Below are 19,007 nucleotides of genomic sequence, written 5' to 3' on the forward strand. Positions count from 1 at the left end.
TGAGCTGCCTTTTCTCTGGGAAATACTTTCCTCTGGGTTTTTTGGTTTTTTTTTTTTTTTTTTAGACTGTTGGAGGAGTTGCACAGTAGCCTTTGCACAAAAGTCAGAATTCAATAATGAAGTAATAACCCAGTTTCACAGCAAAAAGAATTTTTTACCAACTGTAGTGTCCTGAAGATAAAGACATCTCTGAGTATAAGCACCGTGAAGCCAGGCAAAGAAACCATCCTGGGCAATTTTTATCTAGCATGTAACTGAGGAGATACAATTTAGATATCCTTGGCATAATAAAGTAAACCCCAAAGCATCTCAGGATCATATTATTATTGAGGATGGAAAAGATACAGGAGATAGTCCAAAAGCTGAATTCTGTTTTCCATTGACAGGAGTAAGTCTCACACTTTCTGTGAGAAGGGACCACACAAAGCATGCCAATACTTCTTGTGTATAAAAGATTTAAAAACCTTTCTGGGTGTATAAAATTTTTTTAAAAGCTCAAATCTTCAACCTACTCAACTGCATTTGCTTTTGAGCTTGAAGAGGTGTCAAAACTACTATGGCAACACATAAACATAATTCACTTTGCCGAAGCAATTTTGGCCACTCAGGATAAAAAGGTTAAATGGGAGGTGATGTTTGCCTTGTTAGCCCCAGCACAGTAGAGGGTGAGCTCAAGATACTTCCTTTAATTTATATAATTTACTGTAATTAAAAGTCCTGGGTGTCTTCTTATCTCTGGGTTCCATTTCCAGTGTGATGCTTGTTCTGTGGTGCTGCTCCGAGCCCAAGTCCTGCCCAGGAGGAGCAGCCTGAGCAAGGAGTCAGTTCTGTAACAACGTGAATTTCACAGCTTTGCCTGTGAAACAGGCTAACTGAAAGTGAAGGGAACAGAGAGCACCGCTGGTGCAGCTGAGAGATCCTCAGATGCTTTACATTTTTAACACTTCAAATGTTTTGTGACTTACGGTGCTCTCCTCGAGTTCTCATTTTATGGTGAATGGGCACAATTATCTTTACTAAGTGCTTCGTTCTCCACTGAAATGTTGCAATTTTTATCTTCATTCTCATTTATTAGTTCTTTTTCTCCTTCTACACCCAGAGTACGTTGTTCCTGAGGTGTTCTATTTGAAGCAGAGTGCAATTTAGATTCCTCTCTGTGAAGTGAATTTCAAGAGAGACTGTCTGTGGAGAAATCCCCTGTAGTTGTTAGGAGCAGTGTGTGGCAGAGAGCTAGAGCCAGACACCTGGCCTGCTCCTGCAGCTGCCTCTGGAGCTGGGGAGTGGAGGATCATTGGTTCTGAGTGGCATTTCCTGGAATATTTCGAGGGTTGTGTTCTACCCACGTCCATCAGCAGCCATACTGAGCAAGCCTGCATCCTCGACTCTGCTGAAAGGATATTTCCTTGGGAGTTGGCTTGAAGCTGATTTGATGGTAAAGATCCTTGCCACACTCCTGCTTCAGCTCCAGTTTTGGCCCCACATCAGTAACAGCAAGGGATTTTTTTTACTGGGAAGCAAATTTCCGCTTCATACAATAGCTACTATAAAATACAGTATCAAATCTTCATCTCTTTCATTTTTTAAAAGGGTTTCCAAATGTTTTTCTGTGCTGATTGGATTTAATTTTTAACTTGGCATTAGAACTGCTAATAATGACAGTTCTTTGTAGGATAATTTTAATTTTTAATACTGCAGTTATTTTTAACATGGAGACATGTAGCATATTTCATCTTTCATCTATATATAGACTCTTTTTGCAGGAGAAGCTTCTCAGCAAACCCTAATTCTTCATTATTTTAGCAGAGTTAAAGGAAGCAACACCTGTAAAGCTGTTTAATGTCAGAGCCCACATCATGTTTTCCTTATTTAGCAAGTGCTCTCGCTGTCCCCATCTCTGAGCCTCTGAGAGCTTGGTGAAATCCAAGAACTGGGTCTGTTAGTCGAAGATCCACAGACCTCTGACAAGGCCAAAAAAAGCCCCAAAGTCAACCTACAATCCTTGGGAAGTTTTGGGGAAAACACTTGGGAGGCTCCAGCATTTGGTCCCAGAGCATTTCTTTGTCACTCCCGATGTCTTTGGCCAGGGCCCTGCAGGTGAGCAAGGTGAGAGCCAGGTCTGGGGGCTGCCGTGCGTGGTGGGAGCAGTTCCTGCCAGCAGGAATTGCAGAGGTCTCCCCTGGGAGGGGAACACAGAGAGCTGTTTTATGTCCTGTGGGAGCTGGGGTCAGCAGTGAGCCCAGGGTCCCACACTCTGGCTGTGGGGGTATTCGTGTTCTCACGAGAACTGACTCCTTTTAGGCTGCATGCTCCTGAATTCCTTGGAATCCTGCGCAGACTCTGGTGCAGCACTGTCCTGCAGGCATGGCCTGCCTGGTGCTCTGCTCCACTGCCCATCTTGCTCTCCATGGAACACAGAGTGCTTTCTGCTGCTTGGCCTTCCCAGCTTCCCTGTGAGCGCGTTCTCCCGCACAGCTCCTGGAGGAAACGTGCGCTTCGAGCTTCCTCCGGCTCCTGTGCAGAACCTCCTGCTCGGAGCTGGCAGCCAGGGCTGATCTCCACCCTCCCACGCACACACACTGTGTGTCTCAGCTCTTGCTCCTGGAACACACCCTTCTCTGGCTCTTGAGGTGAGGCTTTCGTTGTTTCTCCACTGTTGTTAAACAGTTGTGCATATTTGTGGTGGTTTTGTGAATGATGTAAGTACCTGTCAGAGCAATCACTTTGCTGAGCAGCACCCTTCCCACTCATCTCCTGTACTCTGAGAGTGGGAACAAATCATCTGGCTCCTCGGGAGGAGCTGGCAGAGTTTGGAGAGGCTCGGACAAGCATTGCAGTTGTAGCTGTGCTTGCCGTGCTGGAAGGAGCACGGGGCTGCTCTCAGAAGCACAGCTCAGCCTTGTCACAGCCCTGTGTGCAGCCTGCTCCAGCTGCTCCTGGCTCTGCAGCTCTTCCAGCCTGCTGTGACACTGCTGGAGCAGCCCAGGTGCCTCTTTCCAGTCCAGCAGCATCCCCAGAATAAATGACATCCGACATTCATGTGGGTGCCTCGCTGGTGAGCACACAGAGATGCACCACTGTTACGTTTAATTCCTGATGAAGACGTTAAGAGGATGTCTTGTTCTATTATCTATGCAAATTGGCAGCAATGATGGCAGTAAATCAGAAAAGAAGGACTTAAAATAAACGGCATCAGTCGACTCGATGCACGATTGATTTCTCACGCTCATCAAATCCCTGGGTGCTTTGTGGTTTTTCTTGCTGTGACAGGATTATTTCCCTTGATCTATGCTTCGGAGTGGTCTGCATTTGTTTTTATTTTTTCTAACATTGTGGGTGTGCTTGGTGAAGTTTGTGATTAGGAGAGGATTTGCTGATCCAGGCAAATAGATGGGCCCATCAAGAATTAGTTTTTAAAGAGCAGTAAGGGGTTTGGCTTGGTTTTGTTGGTTTTTGGTTTTGGTTTTTTTTTTTCTTGTGGTGTTAGTTTGGTTTTGGTTTTTGATGGTTTATTTTAGTTCATTTTGCAGGAATGGTGTCACTTCTGAGACATTCCATGAAATATTCTGCCTTCTTTTGTTACTTGAACCACTTGGGCTGGAGTAAAATATGGATTATTAAAATTAAATTAATGTTGAAAATAATGACATTAGAGGGATGTTCTGTCTTGGGCTCTTAAGAAGAGAGATGACGGTTCTTCTAGAATGCATTTTTTCTTCTCTGAGATACTAGATCATTTTGTAGAATAACTTGAAGTGTTTTGTAGTGACAGCAGAACTTGATATTCACTAATAAGTTAATGACATTGAAAAGAATATATTAAGTGTAGAGACACATTTGTCTGCCATTAATATTACTGGGAGCAGAATTAGATTCATAATTCATAATATGGATTGACGTCCTCATAACATATAAATAATAAAAGAGCTGTTAATATATTTCAAGTGAGTGAATGCTGATAATACCCAAAGCTAACTCACCATGTCATTGCTGCTCATATTTTATCTTGAGAACAAACTTGCATGAGTTTTGAGGCATCTGAGATCAATTGATCCTCACTGGCTGCGGCTGGTCTTTAACCCCAGCCAGCAACTGAGCCTCACTCCCTGCCATGGGATGAGGAAGAGAATTGGAGGCTAAAAGTGAGAAAAGTTTGGGGTTGAGATAAAGCAGCTCAATAGGTAAAGCCAAAGAAAGCCAAGCAAGGAAATCCTTTTCAGTTCCCTTGGGGGGGCAGGTTCAGCATCCCCGGGAGAGCAGGGCTCCAGCACAGCCACAGTGACGTGGTGCACACTGGCCACGAGGCCACACGCTCCGGGGTCTCCCTGTCCCAGGACAGCTCTGTCCCCTGGCAGTCCCTCCACCATGCAGAGAGGTGCCTCCCCGCCAGCCAGAGGCTGTCAGGGTGTGAGCTCAGCCCAGAGAAGTACCAGTCTGTGTGATGTTGCTAATGCCCCCTGTGCTAAGAGCAGTCCTGGTGGCAGCAGCTGAGGGTCTGTGCTGCTGGTGGTAACTCCTGCAGCCACGGGACTGGGCCCTTGCCCAGCATTTGCTAAACCAGACCTTGGTCCCTGCGTGTCCTGCCTTTGCTCACGCCTGTGCTGGGTCTGTGAGAGCTCTGCTGGGCTCACCCCTGTGAGCCTGGATCATGCTCATCCACAGCAATTTCCACCGAAGCCTTTACCCAGGATTTGTCTGAATAATTTTCAGTCATATGGTGTCTCTGATCTTCTCACATAATGAATTCCATTTCTGATCTACTGAAATTTTGCTCAGTTTCATGGAGCTCTCTGCAGGATTAAAGATAAACTCATTGAGATAAGAGTTGTGATGTAAGGAGCTCGCTGTTCTGACTCCATTTGCTGTGACTGACTGTATTTTTGGTGTTACACTTTTCCAGCTTGTCAAGGGCCAAGAAGGGGTTTGTTCTCCTGCCGTGGTGGGAGAGCCCAGTGTGGGTTTGGCACGTTATGTGTGGGTGCAGTAAATAACTGTGCCTGGTAAAGGAGAAAGGAGCAGTGGGATTGCAGTGGATGGGAGGAGAGGGGAGTGGGACCCCAAAACAGCTGGTGGGATAACGGGGGTGTGTGGAGCAGTTGGTGTATCTGGGATATTAGTGATGGACTGAGTTCCACCAATACATTATGGAGCTTGCATGAGTGAATGCCTTAGCTTTAGGATTTACTTTTTGTATTGGACAAGCAAGGAGAGGGTAGAAGTGTGCTCATGTGAGTGAGTCAAGGGACTTCAGGGGAGAGAAAGAAAGAAAGAAATGAGGTGTCTTGAAGAGAGTTTGTGTAAAGAAACTGTTGGGGCTGTGTGGGACCATTGCAGCCAGCAGTGTTGGAGTGCTCCACTGGCTCTTCCAGTAATGAAATCTTTCCTGGGAGCATTAGGGGTGTGTGGGATCCTCTCTCAGACGTGCTTGTTGTGCCCTGCTGGTGAAACACTTCCTCCAGAGCTGTCGCTGCTGTGCCCAGCAGAGCAGATCATTCCAGACCCCGAGGACACGAGCTCTGCTTCTGCACCAGCCAGGTGGGCAGCTTCCCCGTGGGGAAAGGTGGCCCCCGTCCTGAACTGCTTCTGAAATCAAGTGTCGTGTTGCCCTCAGTGCAAGGAGGATTGTGGCTTCAGTGCCACAGGGTGTGAGGTTAATGAAATGCTCTGCCTTTGGTGGTGCTTCCAGCCTGAGACGCCACAGGGAAAGGAGCACGGGTTCCTTTTCAGCATCCCTTGCAATTAAAAAGAATTCAAGTAATGGAAGCTCAGTTTGGTTCTTTAATTTCATTTAAAGTGTTCCTTTAAAGTGATTTTAGTACTGAAAGTTATTGGACTGTAAAAGAGACCAACTGCTTTGGCTGCCTTCTGGGAAGTGACTGCACACCACGTGCTGTGCTCTCATGGAACCAGCTCTGTTCTCTGGGAGCAAGGTGGAGCTCCCAGGTGCCATGGAGGTCCAATTGCTGAACATGCAGAAAGTCTGCAACGAGCTTTCACATTTTTACAAGCAATTGACTGACTTAAATTAATGAAATCTTAACGAACAGCAATTTCACAGATTAAGAGAGGGGTTTTCATTTCAGTGCTCTTGGTGTGGGAATCAAGGGATGTGTGAGGATTTTTTGTTTTTTAAAGGCTAAAACATTTCTTTTGGTAAACCAGTGAAAGGCTGTTTTAGACATAAACAGGGTCATTTTGGTGAAGGAAGATGTTCTGGTGGTTCACACACCTTGCTTCACTTGCACATTCTCAGTGCCACAAGGAGAACTTTGTCCTGTACAGGTGTTAGAGTTTGAGCCTTTCCACAGACTCCCAGAGTATGGAATGCCACTGGCTGTCAGTTTAAGGAAGAATATTGGTGGTTTTTTTCTGCTGAATTTGACAGGAAGACTTAGAACCTTAACTAATTTCCATGGGAAACAATTTTACGTTGGGGTAGAACTGAACCTGAGGGTTATGTTTTGTTCCTGCTCTGAGGTACCACAAAATCCAAACGGAGGAAAGGCAACAGGATTGCATTGTTAAAACCAGCGAGTCCTCCTCTGCAAAACAGCACGCTGGCACATTTTCACAGGTGCTCTCCTGCCAGGTGGTGGCTCCTGGCCCTGTCCCCTGGCAGAGCAGGGCTGGGGGGTCACTGTCCCCCCTGGGGCAGGGCTGGGGGGTCACTGTCCCCTCTGGGGCAGGGCTGGGGGGTCCCTGTCCCTCCTGGGGCAGGGCTGGGGGGTCACTGTCCCCTCTGGGGCAGGGCTGGGGGGTCACTGTCCCCTGGCAGAGCAGGGCTGGGGGGTCACTGTCCCCTCTGGGGCAGGGCTGGGGGATCACTGCAGGGGCTGCCTCCCCTTCATTTCTGTGCCTCACATAATCAAACCAAGCTGGGTCTTTGTCTTCCCAGAAATGCAGCACAACAGTGAGAAAGGGGCTTGTTCTCACGAGAATTTTCTTGCCAATAATGGGAATTTTAGAAAGGGCTGTAAAGACAATGAGAAAACATAGAAATGTGCCCAGTAAGCAGAATTCCTGGATCTTTTAATCTGCCACTTCACTGCTCTACCCTGTCACTGTCTGTTAATACTTCCTGGTTTGACTTTAAATGAAACTTTAGCATAGAGCTGAATACATAATTGCATTTATATTTTTTTTTTGGCTCTGTGCTTGATCTAAAATAGCACATAAAAACAAAATAGATATGCTCTGAAACTAAAAGAAAATTTATCAGCATGTCTTACTGACAAGAATATATATTTTTAACTCAAATCAAAAACAAAAATAAAAAACCTTTGAAGCATCTTTATCCTCTTGAAATGAGTTAATTGCTAGAGAATCATGATTCATAAAACAAGAACACATCTGGGACGTAGCACTTTTTCCCAGTGGTTCCTGGATGAGCTGATGAACCTCGGATTGTGGATTTGAACTCATTTCCCTTTTCTGCCTGAGGGAATTTAAAAGCATTTCTCCTACATCCCTGGAAAGCATCTGCTGCTGAGCACTGCAGTCGGTGTGGGCTCAGCTGATGACTCAAGGAAAAAGAGCAGTGCCAGGGGAGGGGTGGGAAATGCCCCTCTGGAGCCCAGGAGCCCTGGCACCGTGCTGGGCATGAGGGCTGGGGGCAGAGCTCGGGGCACGTGGCTGGGGTGTGCCAGGCAGGGACAGGTGAGTGTCCCAGGCTGTGGGACAGGTGAGTGTCAGTGTCCCCGATAGGGGACAGGTGAGTGTCAGTGTCCCCGATAGGGGACAGGTGAGTGTCAGTGTCCCCGATAGGGGACAGGTGAGTGTCAGTGTCCCCGATAGGGGACAGGTGAGTGTCAGTGTCCCCGATAGGGGACAGGTGAGTGTCAGTGTCCCCGATAGGGGACAGGTGAGTGTCAGTGTCCCCGATAGGGGACAGGTGAGTGTCAGTGTCCCCGATAGGGGACAGGTGAGTGTCAGTGTCCCCGATAGGGGACAGGTGAGTGTCAGTGTCCCCGATAGGGGACAGGTGAGTGTCAGTGTCCCCGATAGGGGACAGGTGAGTGTCAGTGTCCCCGATAGGGGACAGGTGAGTGTCAGTGTCCCCGATAGGGGACAGGTGAGTGTCAGTGTCCCCGATAGGGGACAGGTGAGTGTCAGTGTCCCCGATAGGGGACAGGTGAGTGTCAGTGTCCCCGATAGGGGACAGGTGAGTGTCAGTGTCCCCGATAGGGGACAGGTGAGTGTCAGTGTCCCCGATAGGGGACAGGTGAGTGTCAGTGTCCCCGATAGGGGACAGGTGAGTGTCAGTGTCCCCGATAGGGGACAGGTGAGTGTCAGTGTCCCCGATAGGGGACAGGTGAGTGTCAGTGTCCCCGATAGGGGACAGGTGAGTGTCAGTGTCCCCGATAGGGGACAGGTGAGTGTCAGTGTCCCCAGGCAGGGACAGGTGAGTGTCCCAGGCAGGGGACAGGTGAGTGTCAGTGTGCCAGGCTGTGGAACAGGTGAGTGTCAGTGTCCCAGATAGGGGACAGGTGAGTGTCAGTGTCCCAGACAGGGACAGGTGAGTGTCAGTGTCCCCAGGCAGGGACAGGTGAGTGTCCCAGGCAGGGGACAGGTGAGTGTCAGTGTGCCAGGCTGTGGAACAGGTGAGTGTCAGTGTCCCAGATAGGGGACAGGTGAGTGTCAGTGTCCCAGACAGGGACAGGTGAGTGTCAGTGTCCCCAGGCAGGGACAGGTGAGTGTCCCAGGCAGGGGACAGGTGAGTGTCAGTGTCCCAGACAGGGACAGGTGAGTGTCAGTGTCCCAGGCTGTGGAACAGGTGAGTGTCCCAGGCAGGGGACAGGTGCAGGTGACAGTGGCACTGCTGACAGCACTGCTCTCCTGGCAGCCTGGCTGAACTCCTCTCTTTTCCCCCCGGAGCCTGGTGCAGGTCTGCCCAGGTGTGGCAGCTCTCCAGGCAGCCGTGGGGAGCAGCTGTGCCCCCTTTTCTCCACAGAGGACGGGTGCTGGGGTGGGCACGCGTCCTGCCCGGCGTGTTGGGGTCGGTGGCTCTCAGAGGGGTTTGCTGGGTGGAGCAGGACCCCCGTGGGGTCTCCAGCTGGCCTGGGCCGTACCCCGGGGCTGCTCCCCTGGGCTGTGCCAGCCCTCCTGGCACACTGGGCAGTGTTGGAGGCACTGCACACGGAGTGATCCCCCCAAAGCTGCCGGGCCCAGGCTGGGAGCTGCCCTGCATCTCGATGGATGCCTCGTTGGCAGTGCCACGAGCCTGTGCTGCTGTTAACCAACATCAGGAGGTTGCTCCTTGTCCTGCAGGGCAGCTGCACACAGCATCCTGTGGGCCTGTGGACATGGGGCTTGGGCGGGCCCCAGGGAGCTGTGCTGCTCTCGCCCACTGCCTTGGTGCACATTTGCTGGTGCAGATGTTCTCCAGAGCTGTGCCATATAACCCATCTGTCACTGCAGGACACTGCTCTGAATTCTCCTGCAGGGCTGGAGCCTCAGCACAGCCCCCTCCCAGCTGGGCCACTGAGGGTGCCCAGTTCTGTTCCCCCTCAGAAGAATCCCAGATTTTTCAGTCTGTACACAGCACAGTCAGGGTATTTTGTATTTTGAGCACTTCAGGGTTAACCCTGAGGAAAAGCAGTGATCACTGGGGAAAGTTTGGGTAGTTCATGTCAGCTGGGATTTGACAGAGGCAAGCTGAGGATGTTTTTATGTAAAGGTGGAAAAAGTTGTGAGCTGGAAGAGAAAACTGAGCATCTCAGGGTTTTTCAGGAATGTTCAGGTGAAAATTCAGCCTGTTATAGACACTAGAAAAAAACCAAGCAAACAGTGAAGACTTACTTTATTCATATTTGTATTGCTTTTTTCTGAGATCTACTTTTTTTTTTCAGAGAGAAATGCCATTATTTTAACAGTTATCTAGCATTTTCTGTGTAGTTAGTTAATTCATTAATAAAGCCTAATTTATACACAGTGATAATAGCTTACAGGCTTTCTTTCATCTCTTTCCTTCTCCCTGAATGATAAAGCTGGATGTTTTTTATGTTCCTTAGCTAAATCCTCTCTAATCAATATATCCTGCAAATCACCTGACTAATTTTATCTGGGACTCATTTGAGGAGGATAAACTGCAAAGCCTGTGCTTTGAGATGAGCCATCCAGTGAGTAATATTTCAAACAAGCAAGTGGATTAGGGCTTTTCACATACTTTGCTGCTTGGTTATTTAAAGTGCCACTTCCTGCTGCAGGTTTTTTTTTTTGTTTTGTTTTGTTCTTGCAGATCTGCCATCATGCCATCACCTGCTCTGTGTTGGGAATGTTGTATTTCCAGCACAGGTCAGTGTGTGCCTCTCCAGGCTCTGGGATTTTTTTTCTGGAACAGGGATTTTTTGTGATTTGGGGCCCTGCAGCTTGTGGAGCAGCACTCCAGCATCCTGGAGCCGTGCAGGTGCAGCACTTGGTGGTCAGTGGCTGATGCCAAGGCTCCAGAGGCAGCTGTGAAATTGTCTTGTTGCGTCTTCCTGTCTTGTTTCGCTCCTGTTCCACCTCCCGGAGCCCTTGGAGGGGCAGGGATTGTGTAACTCTTTCCTTGAGCTCTCTGGAGATGGTCAGGAGCTCTGAAACTCTCTGCACTCAGCTGGGTGATCGCTTTTTATCAAACCTCTGAGCTTCTTCTGAAGTGCTGGCAAGGTGTGGAAATCAGCCCGAGCGCTGGTGCCCCACATTTCTCTGTGCTCTGCACTGGCTGGGGGCTGAGGAGGCAGAATTAACTCTGCCTCTTCTTTCATTATGTGTGACAAAGAAGGCAAGTTATTGTTAAGCTGGTGTGGGAATTTCCTGAGGTTAGACGTAGGAAGTTGAGAGCAAAGCAGTCTTGTACAACGCAATCAAGAATTCATTCAGACTCAGGAGCTGTGCTTTTGGGGGGTGTTACTGCTTGGCAGAGGCGAGCTTTAGATTAGGGAAAATACATCTTGAAGCGTTCTGTGCTAGAAGTGAAGTGCTCAGGGAGTTTCTTGGCTTTGTCAGCATTCAGCTGCTCGCTGGAAATTTGAAAACCTGCGGAGAAATGTTTCTCTATTCAGTGTACAAGTGGTGTGGGGCATGAGCTGGACCTGCAGGGTGAGGCACTGCCCTGCTCAGGGTGCTGGGCTCCACGTCTCACCTGCAGGGTGGAGGGGTCCCCACCTCACCTGGGGCTGGGGGAGAGGAGCCTTCAGCTGCCTGTGTGCACCCTGGGACTGTGGGAAAACAGGTGAGACTGACAATGTACGTGAAATTCAAATGAGAGAGAGATGAGTGTAACCTCCTGTGCATCTCAGGTCTGCTTAAAGCAAACAAAACAGCCCTGCAGGGTCTTAAAAAATGTTTTGGTTTTTGTTTTTAATAGGGTCAGAATTAAATTCTGTCTTTGTTGGACCTGAACTAAATTTGGGTTTATGTTTTTCAGACTGGTGATGGATGTAGAGATGTAGCTTTTCATTCCAAGACAGAAAGGGACATTTTTTGACTGGAATAAAAATTCCAAGAACTTTGTAATACAAGCACCTGATCTTCTGTGTTAACTTTCAAATGCTGGGGCAGGAAGACAAGCGGTTTTTCATCATTTTCTTGGTGTTTGTCCTAAGCTCAGCTGGAGCTGGTTGTGCTGCCTGGTGAGCCCCCCTGAGCAGCACCAGAATTGAGGCAGGGTCGGTGGCAGCAGTGGCACAGGCACGGAGCAGGGATGAGCTGAGACTGAGAGAACAGCAGAGGCAGTGCTAATTGCAGCCTGTGAGGCCATCCACAAGTGAAACCCTTTCCCCTTGACTGGGTTGGAGATGCTGAGCCCGAGGATGCTCTTTGGGGAAGGCTGGGCCGTGCTGCTTCCCGGGGATGTCAGTGGGGCAAGGACACTGGCACCTGGCAGGCTGGCCCCGGGCTGCAGTGGCATGTGACAAGTTGCAGGGGTTACACACGGTCAGTTTGAGGGGAAAATCCATGATCTTCACCAAGATAATGTGCTTAGCTGGTTCGTGGGGGCCCTGCTGCTCTGCAGAGGCAGAGCCATTGCTGATTGCCTCGCTTGCCTCACTGCATTACATTTCAGATCTGGTCTCCAGTCCTGTGGCCCAGAGTGAGGGGCAATCGTGTGCTGACCCTGCTGGCCCACCCTGAGCCCTGGAGGCAGGCTGTGTGTGGGAGAGGATGCCATCCAGCCCAGCCTGCTGTGTGCCCCGTGCCCTGCAGAGAGCCGGGCACGCCAGCCTGGCCTGGGGGTGCAGCTCAGCCTCTCCTGTTGTCATCTTCAGAACAGGAACGTTGAATTAGCCGTGCAAGAGATCTGGTGGCCTGCGGGTGTGCTTGCAGTGCAATGGACAGGGAAGCAAAGGCTGCAAAAAATTAAATGTTCAAATCCTTTGAAGTCAGGCTGGGGTACTGTGATCCTGTTTGGATTCACGCCTGCTGGCAAAAATAAGGCAGGTTGTCAGTAAAGAAAGCCTTTCTCCAAATCTATTTATTGCAGTGAAATACTCAGCCCACTGCCTGGGGTGTGCTGGGGCTGGCACCTGTGCAGGGATGTGCTGGGGCTGGCACCACTGGCTGGGGATGTGCTGGGGCTGGCACCTCTGGCTGGGGATGTGCTGGGGCTGGCACCACTGCCTGGGGTGTGCTGGGGCTGGCACCTCTGCCTGGGGTGTGCTGGGGCTGGCACCACTGCCTGGGCTGTGCTGGGGCTGGCACCACTGCCTGGGCTGTGCTGGGGCTGGCACCTCTGCCTGGGGTGTGCTGGGGCTGGCACCACTGCCTGGGCTGTGCTGGGGCTGGCACCACTGCCTGGGCTGTGCTGGGGCTGGCACCTCTGCCTGGGGTGTGCTGGGGCTGGCACCTGTGCAGGGCTGTGCTGGGGCTGGCACCTCTGCCTGGGGCTGGCACCTCTGCCTGGGGTGTACTGGGGCTGGCATCTGTGCAGGGATGTGCTGGGGCTGGTACCTGTGCAGGGTTGGCACTGGGAAGCTGCGGGGAGCCAAGGCAGGGCTGCAGTGGGGCTGCCCTGGGCTCTGGAGCAGTGTGCCCTCCTGCCAGGGCTGCAGGACAGACCCACAGCAGGGCACTGCAGCAGCCCCACTTACCCTGGATTCCCTGAAATCACTCTGAGTTTATTTACTAGCAGAAGCAGATATTTTTACAGTACAATGGGCAATATTTAATTTGCTTAAATTGGTTTGTTCCTTGTTTAAACTGGAGTTCCACACTTTATTGTTGTACTTCTAGTGCAGTTTCCATTTTGAGCATTGCTGCCAGCATGACAAGCTTCTCATCCTTGAGAACTTTCTGGGTAAGCTTCCTCTCTCTGCAGCCTGTTGATTTTAGGACCCTTCCTGACTTCTGTCAGTAACCCCTTCCTCGCAGCAGGGTCTTTGTAGCCCATAGCAAAGGCAGAGTGCTCAGGCCCAGCCCCGGGAAGGTTTCTGCAGCAGGTGGAGGCACAGGGGAGATTGAGGTGAGCGATTGAGGTGAGCGATTGAGGTGAACAACTGAGGTGAGCGATTGAGGTGAACAACTGAGGTGAAGGATTGAGGTGAGCGATTCCCCCTCTCTCGTGGGGCTGGGCTGAGCATCCCCCTGGTGCCCACGCACACCCTGCCCACCCTGCCGGGCTCACAGGCTGTGTCCTGCACGGAGCTCTCAGCGTACACACTCACTGCCGGCGTGTGGATGCAGGGATGTGACAGCCAGTGGTTAATTATAAATGAAAGAAAAACCCCTCTAAGCCGTGCCAGTCCGTTCAAGTGATCCAGATTTGTCTGATAGCCTGTGTGATCACGCTTCAGTTCACTCTGTCACAGTGCATTTTCTGTGCTTTGCAATCTCTCCAATGTTCAACTCATGTTCATTGTTTTTGACACTGAATTTTGCTGTAAACCTTTGAAGTGGTCAGGAATGATAAGCTAAAAAACCCCAAAACCTATTTTCTTCAGTCTTTCTGCTAGATCTTTGAAATGTTGAGTGTAGTATTGATGGAGATTTTCTCTGGAGTATGAAGAGGGCTTCCACGGGTCATGCAGTCAGTAAATGACTTGTGATTGTAACAGGCAGTGATATACTCTAATTAGATACCAGTGCTATAAAATCGTTGGAAAATCAACAGATGGGGAGGGAATGGGTGCTATTCTTAGCCTAGGACTCTAGATGAGAGAATAAAATTCTAGACCAGATTTGGATTGATTTGTAGAGCCATGGGAGGATCCACAGGCCAGGGAGCATGGCGCTGACTGCCTGGAGGCAGCTCTGCTAGCAGGTGCCCAAAGCCCTGTGCTGGGGGGCAGACGTGGCTCTGGACATTGACAGGCCCGGCAGGGCACCCTGAGAGCAGGGCTGGGTGACACCTGCTGCTTTGGCTTGCCTGAGACCGTGCCCTGTGTGCTCCCAGCTGTCTGCAGTGGAGGTGCTCCTGTGCAGCCGCAGGAATCCCCCCTGAGGGCAGGTTTCTGTGCCCGGGACTCACTGCAGGGGAAGCTGCTGCTGGGAACACAGAGAGAGCAGAGAGAGCAGAGCAGAGCAGGGTGGAGCTCTCACCTGGGGAGGGATGGCTGTTTGCATCCCCTTGCCTGTGCGTGCTCCTCCGTGCTGTGATGCTGCTGTGCCATGCTCAGCCCTGGCTGCCAGTGTGATCTGGGTGGAGGTTTCACCCTGAGCAGGGCTGGCTATTTCCATCTTTTTTGCTGTATTTGGTTCTCCATGCTGTAATTGTTGTGTACAGTGCTGAGCCCTGGGTGCCAGTGTGCAGTGCCCAGGGTTTCTGCCCCGTCTGGGTGGGCAGGGGGAGCTCCTGGCCCCTGGCATGGAGCACAGCGTGGCAGGAGCTGGGCAGGAGCTGCTGGTGCCCCTTCCTTTGCAGGAGCCAGCCTTTTACCTGCTGCAGGATGCTCCTTGCCTGCCAGGGCAGTTGCTGGGCTTTGGGGGGCTGCAGCTGTGTGGTCAGGCCTGCAGACCCTCCTCATCCTCAGTGACTCTGGCTGCAGCTGCTCTTGCTCTTGCCGTGTGCAGGCTTCCTCTCCAGGCAGAGATGTGTCACTATCAGTGCCTTCAATAGCTTACTGGAAAAAACATAAAGATTCAGTTTTTAAATATATTTTAATTTGTTAATCTTTTATTATGCTGGAGCTAGAAATCTCTGAGGATATAATTGGAGAAAACAGTAATTGCAGGGCTTGCTCATGCTAGTGTCTTCTTCCCATAGCTACGATGTGTTATGGCACTGTGTCTGAGGCATTGTTTTAATTGGTCTGATGCAGACCTTCCCAAGATGAATGATTTATCTTTATTTTATTACTTCGTTTCTACTTCATTACTTCATTTGCTACCTGTCATAAAAGAGGAGACAAGGAGCCAGTGTCTGTGTGGAGGATGCAGAGGAGCAGTGCCTTTTGTAAATCATCCTGATAGTGGTGCACATTTTTATGTCTGTGATCTGAGCTATGAAGGAAATTGCTGCTCAGCTTCTGATGAAACAGAACATGGTGTGATAGAGAAGCAGGAAAGTCCATCCTGAAAATAATGGGGACAAAAGTTGTGCAACATCAGTGACTGTAACTTACGGGAGCTAGGAGATAAAAAATAAAAATGGTACCTTGTTCCTTCCCTTCTTCACTTCGTGTAAACTCCTGCCTTAGGCAATAACAAATAATAAAAATAACAGTCAAGCAAGAAGTGCTGTACAACAAGGCACCTCTTTAGTCTTTTTCCCATTCCCTGTCTTGCTAAGAAGGGAGGACAGGCAAAGCAGTGCTTTTCCTTTCCAGTGTCACTGAAAACATTTCAGATTCTCTGCAGTTCATTGGCCCTGCTTTCTGCATTATAGAGCTTGAACAATTTGTGAGAGCAGTTCCTGAGTAGATTGAGGGTTTTGTTCTTGGGCAGAGAGGGTCTTGGAAAGCAGAGCAGAAGGCAGGACGTGCTGTAGGTCTGCTGTCTGTGGTGTTTGTGTTCCTGCCCTGCACAGACCAGATCAGGCTGCCTCCTTTCCCCTGCCATTCAGTCACATCTGGCATCCTCAAGGACTGCAGTTTTTCTCCTGTCAGGTGCATGGACTCTGAAAGCAACAGGAATTAGTTGGACCCTGCTCTGCCTGGTGCCAGCAGTGCTGGTGATGTTCCAGCTGGAATGGCTCCTGGACCAGCAGGGTCAGCCTTTCCTTCTTGTGTTCTTTCCTCCAGTCTTTTTTCTGTTGTTTTTTTTTCTTCCTTTTGACAAAGCTGTCAAAATTCATCATGTTCTGATTCTCTACAAGTTTGCTGTACAAGTTTAGTTTGCAAATTGAAACATGAATTCCTTCCCTGCCGTTCTTTGGTGCCGTTTGTGTACAAGGATGTGTGGAAGTGCCCTGGCTTCCACTGCAGGCCCTGATTTTCTCTGCGAGTTCAGAGGCGTGTGTCAGGAGTGACCTTCTGTGCTGCTGTTCATCTCACTCCCTGGCAGCACTGCCATCATTCCCTGCCCAGCCACAGATCCTGGCCTCTAATACCTGAGATTGTTCATATTTGCTGTGGCAAACTGCATCCAGAACAGAGGCAGGGTGGTGGCCGAGGGCTGGCAGAGAGGGTTCACACTTACGTGCTGAGAGGAGGAGGGAGAGGGTTCTTTTTGTATGATTCTGTGAGCTGCCAAGGTGAAGAGTGGCTCAATTTCAACTCAGACATCCCAGGTGAAACCTCAGACAGAAGAGCCAAAGTGGGGCTTCACAGAAGGGAAGAAACTTCTGTTGGCAAGTGCAAAGGGGTTAAATGATGCATAGAAACCTTGGGGCTGGCTCCTGTGTCCAGGCAGGAGCAGCTGTGCCCAGCTCTGGGAGGCCAGGCTGGACAGGCAGGGCAGATGTGGTTTGCACAGTGCTGCAGCCAGTCCTCCCTGCTGCTGGCATGGACTGCTGCCTGCTGCCCAGCTGTGGCTGCACATCTGCCTGCCCTGCCTGGCCCTGGCACTGGCCACACCTGGCCCCTGGCACTGTCCCTGCCTGGCCCCTGGCACTGCCCTGGCCCCTGGCACTGGCTGTGCCCTGGCACTGCCCTGCCCTGGCACTGCCCTCCCCTGGCACTGGTTGTGCCCTGGCACTGCCCTGGCCCCTGGCACTGGCTGTACCCTGGCCCTGGCACTGCTCTGTCCCTGCCCTGGCACTGTCCCTGCCCTGGCCCCTGGCACTGGCTGTGCCCTGCCTGGCACTGTCCCTGCCCTGGCACTGTCCCTGCCCTGTGTGGCTGCACATCTGCCTGCCCTGCCTGGCCCTGGCACTGGCCACACCTGGCACTGGCCACACCTGGCACTGATTACACCTGGCCCCTGGCACTGGCTGTGCCCTGCCTGGCACTGTCCCTGCCCTGGCACTGTCCCTGCCCTGGCCCCTGGCACTGGCTGTGCCCTGGCCCTGCCCTGCCTTGGCCCCTGGCACTGCCCTGCCCTGGCACTGTCCCTGCCTGGCCCCTGGCACTGGCCACACCTGCACTGGCCACACCTGCACTGGCACAGGCCCTGGCTGGCCCCTGGCACTGCCCTGGCCCCTGGCACTGCCTGTGCCCTGGTCCTGGCCCTGGCACTGCCCTGCCCTGCCCTGCCCTGGCCATGCTGGCTCTCTCCCGGCTGCTCTCTGCAGCTGCAGTCCGTGTGTCTCCGTGCCGTAGCTCAGCCCTGGCGCTGCTCATCCAGCCCCGCTGGCTCTGGGGGTCCCTGTGCCCCTGTGCTCGGGCTGGGCTGGGCCCCTGCCCTGCCTGCTGCCACCCTTCTCCCCAGGGCTCTCAGGCAGGAATGGATTCCTGGCTGGGCAGCTGGGGGGGCTTTGCTGGGTGTCCCCCGGGGCAGCTCCTGCACCCCTGGGGCATTTCAGGTACCCCCTGTCCAGGGGGGTGGTTTGGGGGTACATGTGTGCAGCCAGCCTGCAGCATGGCCTGCACACACACGGTGGTTTTTTGGCCTCCTGTAGACCACATGACATTTCGGTGGCTCTTCAGGAACTTGAAATGTTGCATGTTTTCCTAAAAATATGATCCTCTGATTCTTGCTGTTCTCATGGGAGCAGGATCATAGCAGCATTCCAGAAGCTCTCATTATATTTTTACAGACATTTTCTATCTCATGCTCAAGTTGTAATTGTGCCATTTCTTTTTCCTGAGAGCACTTTTGGCACTGTTTGCTGAAGGTGAACTTGCAAATCAGTAATGTGTTGGAAAAAAATCTGCCATTTACTGTATAGCAAATACCTTGTTCCAAAGCATCTTCAGGCTTAGCATGGGGATGACATTGCATGACTAAAGGCCTCAGCTAGCTGACCTTTAGCATCCCTCTAAAAATAGATCCCTTTCAAAGCTGGCTCTCTTTTCGTGGCAGTTGGGCTTGTGCAATGGGTCTTCATTACCTCTGGCACTTTCTCAGTGAAGCATGTGAAAACCAGACAGCTTTTCACTGGGTTCTGTAGTAATAGCCTGCATTTCTCACTGGAAAGGCTTCTGTTACCTTAAACTTTTCAATATCCTTAAATAAAAGAAGTATTGACCACAAAGATCAATGCCTGTGCAGTTTAAAGATGCCCACACTTCTTTTTAATGCCAGTTAAATTAAGTTTGAACTCTGTGGTTTGGTTCAGCTTAATATTAATGAGAGCAGTTCAGAACTAATATTTTATCACCATCACTGCTTATGGACAGTTGTGACAGGAGTGAGAGCCCTCAGGTTGGCACGGATTATTTAATTAACTGACTGAGGTGTGAGTTCACTTTGATGGAACTTCAACTGGGGCTTCTTTCCTGTTCTATAAGTTTCACCTAATGACTCTTAAAAGAAAGCAATAAATGTGTGAGACATGGGTGTGTATCTAATGATAAAATATATTGTTCATTTTATGACCATCATTGGGGTGGGGGGGATTCCAACAGAAGGAATCATACACTGTGAAAAGAAAAGAAACCTTCTGCTTTTGTCTGTTTTGTAAACAGTGCATCAACAGTGATGAGAGTTTGGGAGTGGGAGCTGTGATTGGTGTTTCAATGGAAGTGGAAAAATCATTCCAAACAGTGTAATCC

The 19,007-nt window shown here is 50.6% G+C and overlaps 2 protein-coding genes across 5 annotated transcripts in view; one reads left to right on the forward strand and one right to left on the reverse strand.

Moving 5' to 3' along the window:
- The window catches only part of FGF13 (fibroblast growth factor 13), a 196,729-nt gene that overhangs the window by 63,130 nt on the left and 114,592 nt on the right, over nt 1-19,007 (forward strand). The gene's annotated exons all lie outside the window — the stretch shown is intronic.
- Nucleotides 869-10,679, reverse strand: LOC121349121 (clumping factor A-like). The gene is made up of 3 exons (XM_041459230.1): nt 10,616-10,679; nt 7,767-8,442; nt 869-872 (listed from the first exon to the last, which is right to left on the reverse strand). Exons 1-3 carry the CDS (start codon nt 10,677-10,679, stop codon nt 869-871), a joined length of 744 nt encoding a protein of 247 aa, XP_041315164.1.

The sequence above is a fragment of the Pyrgilauda ruficollis genome, unplaced genomic scaffold, assembly GCF_017590135.1.
Source record: "Pyrgilauda ruficollis isolate IOZ18807 unplaced genomic scaffold, ASM1759013v1 scaffold133, whole genome shotgun sequence".
Taxonomy (NCBI): domain Eukaryota; kingdom Metazoa; phylum Chordata; class Aves; order Passeriformes; family Passeridae; genus Pyrgilauda; species Pyrgilauda ruficollis.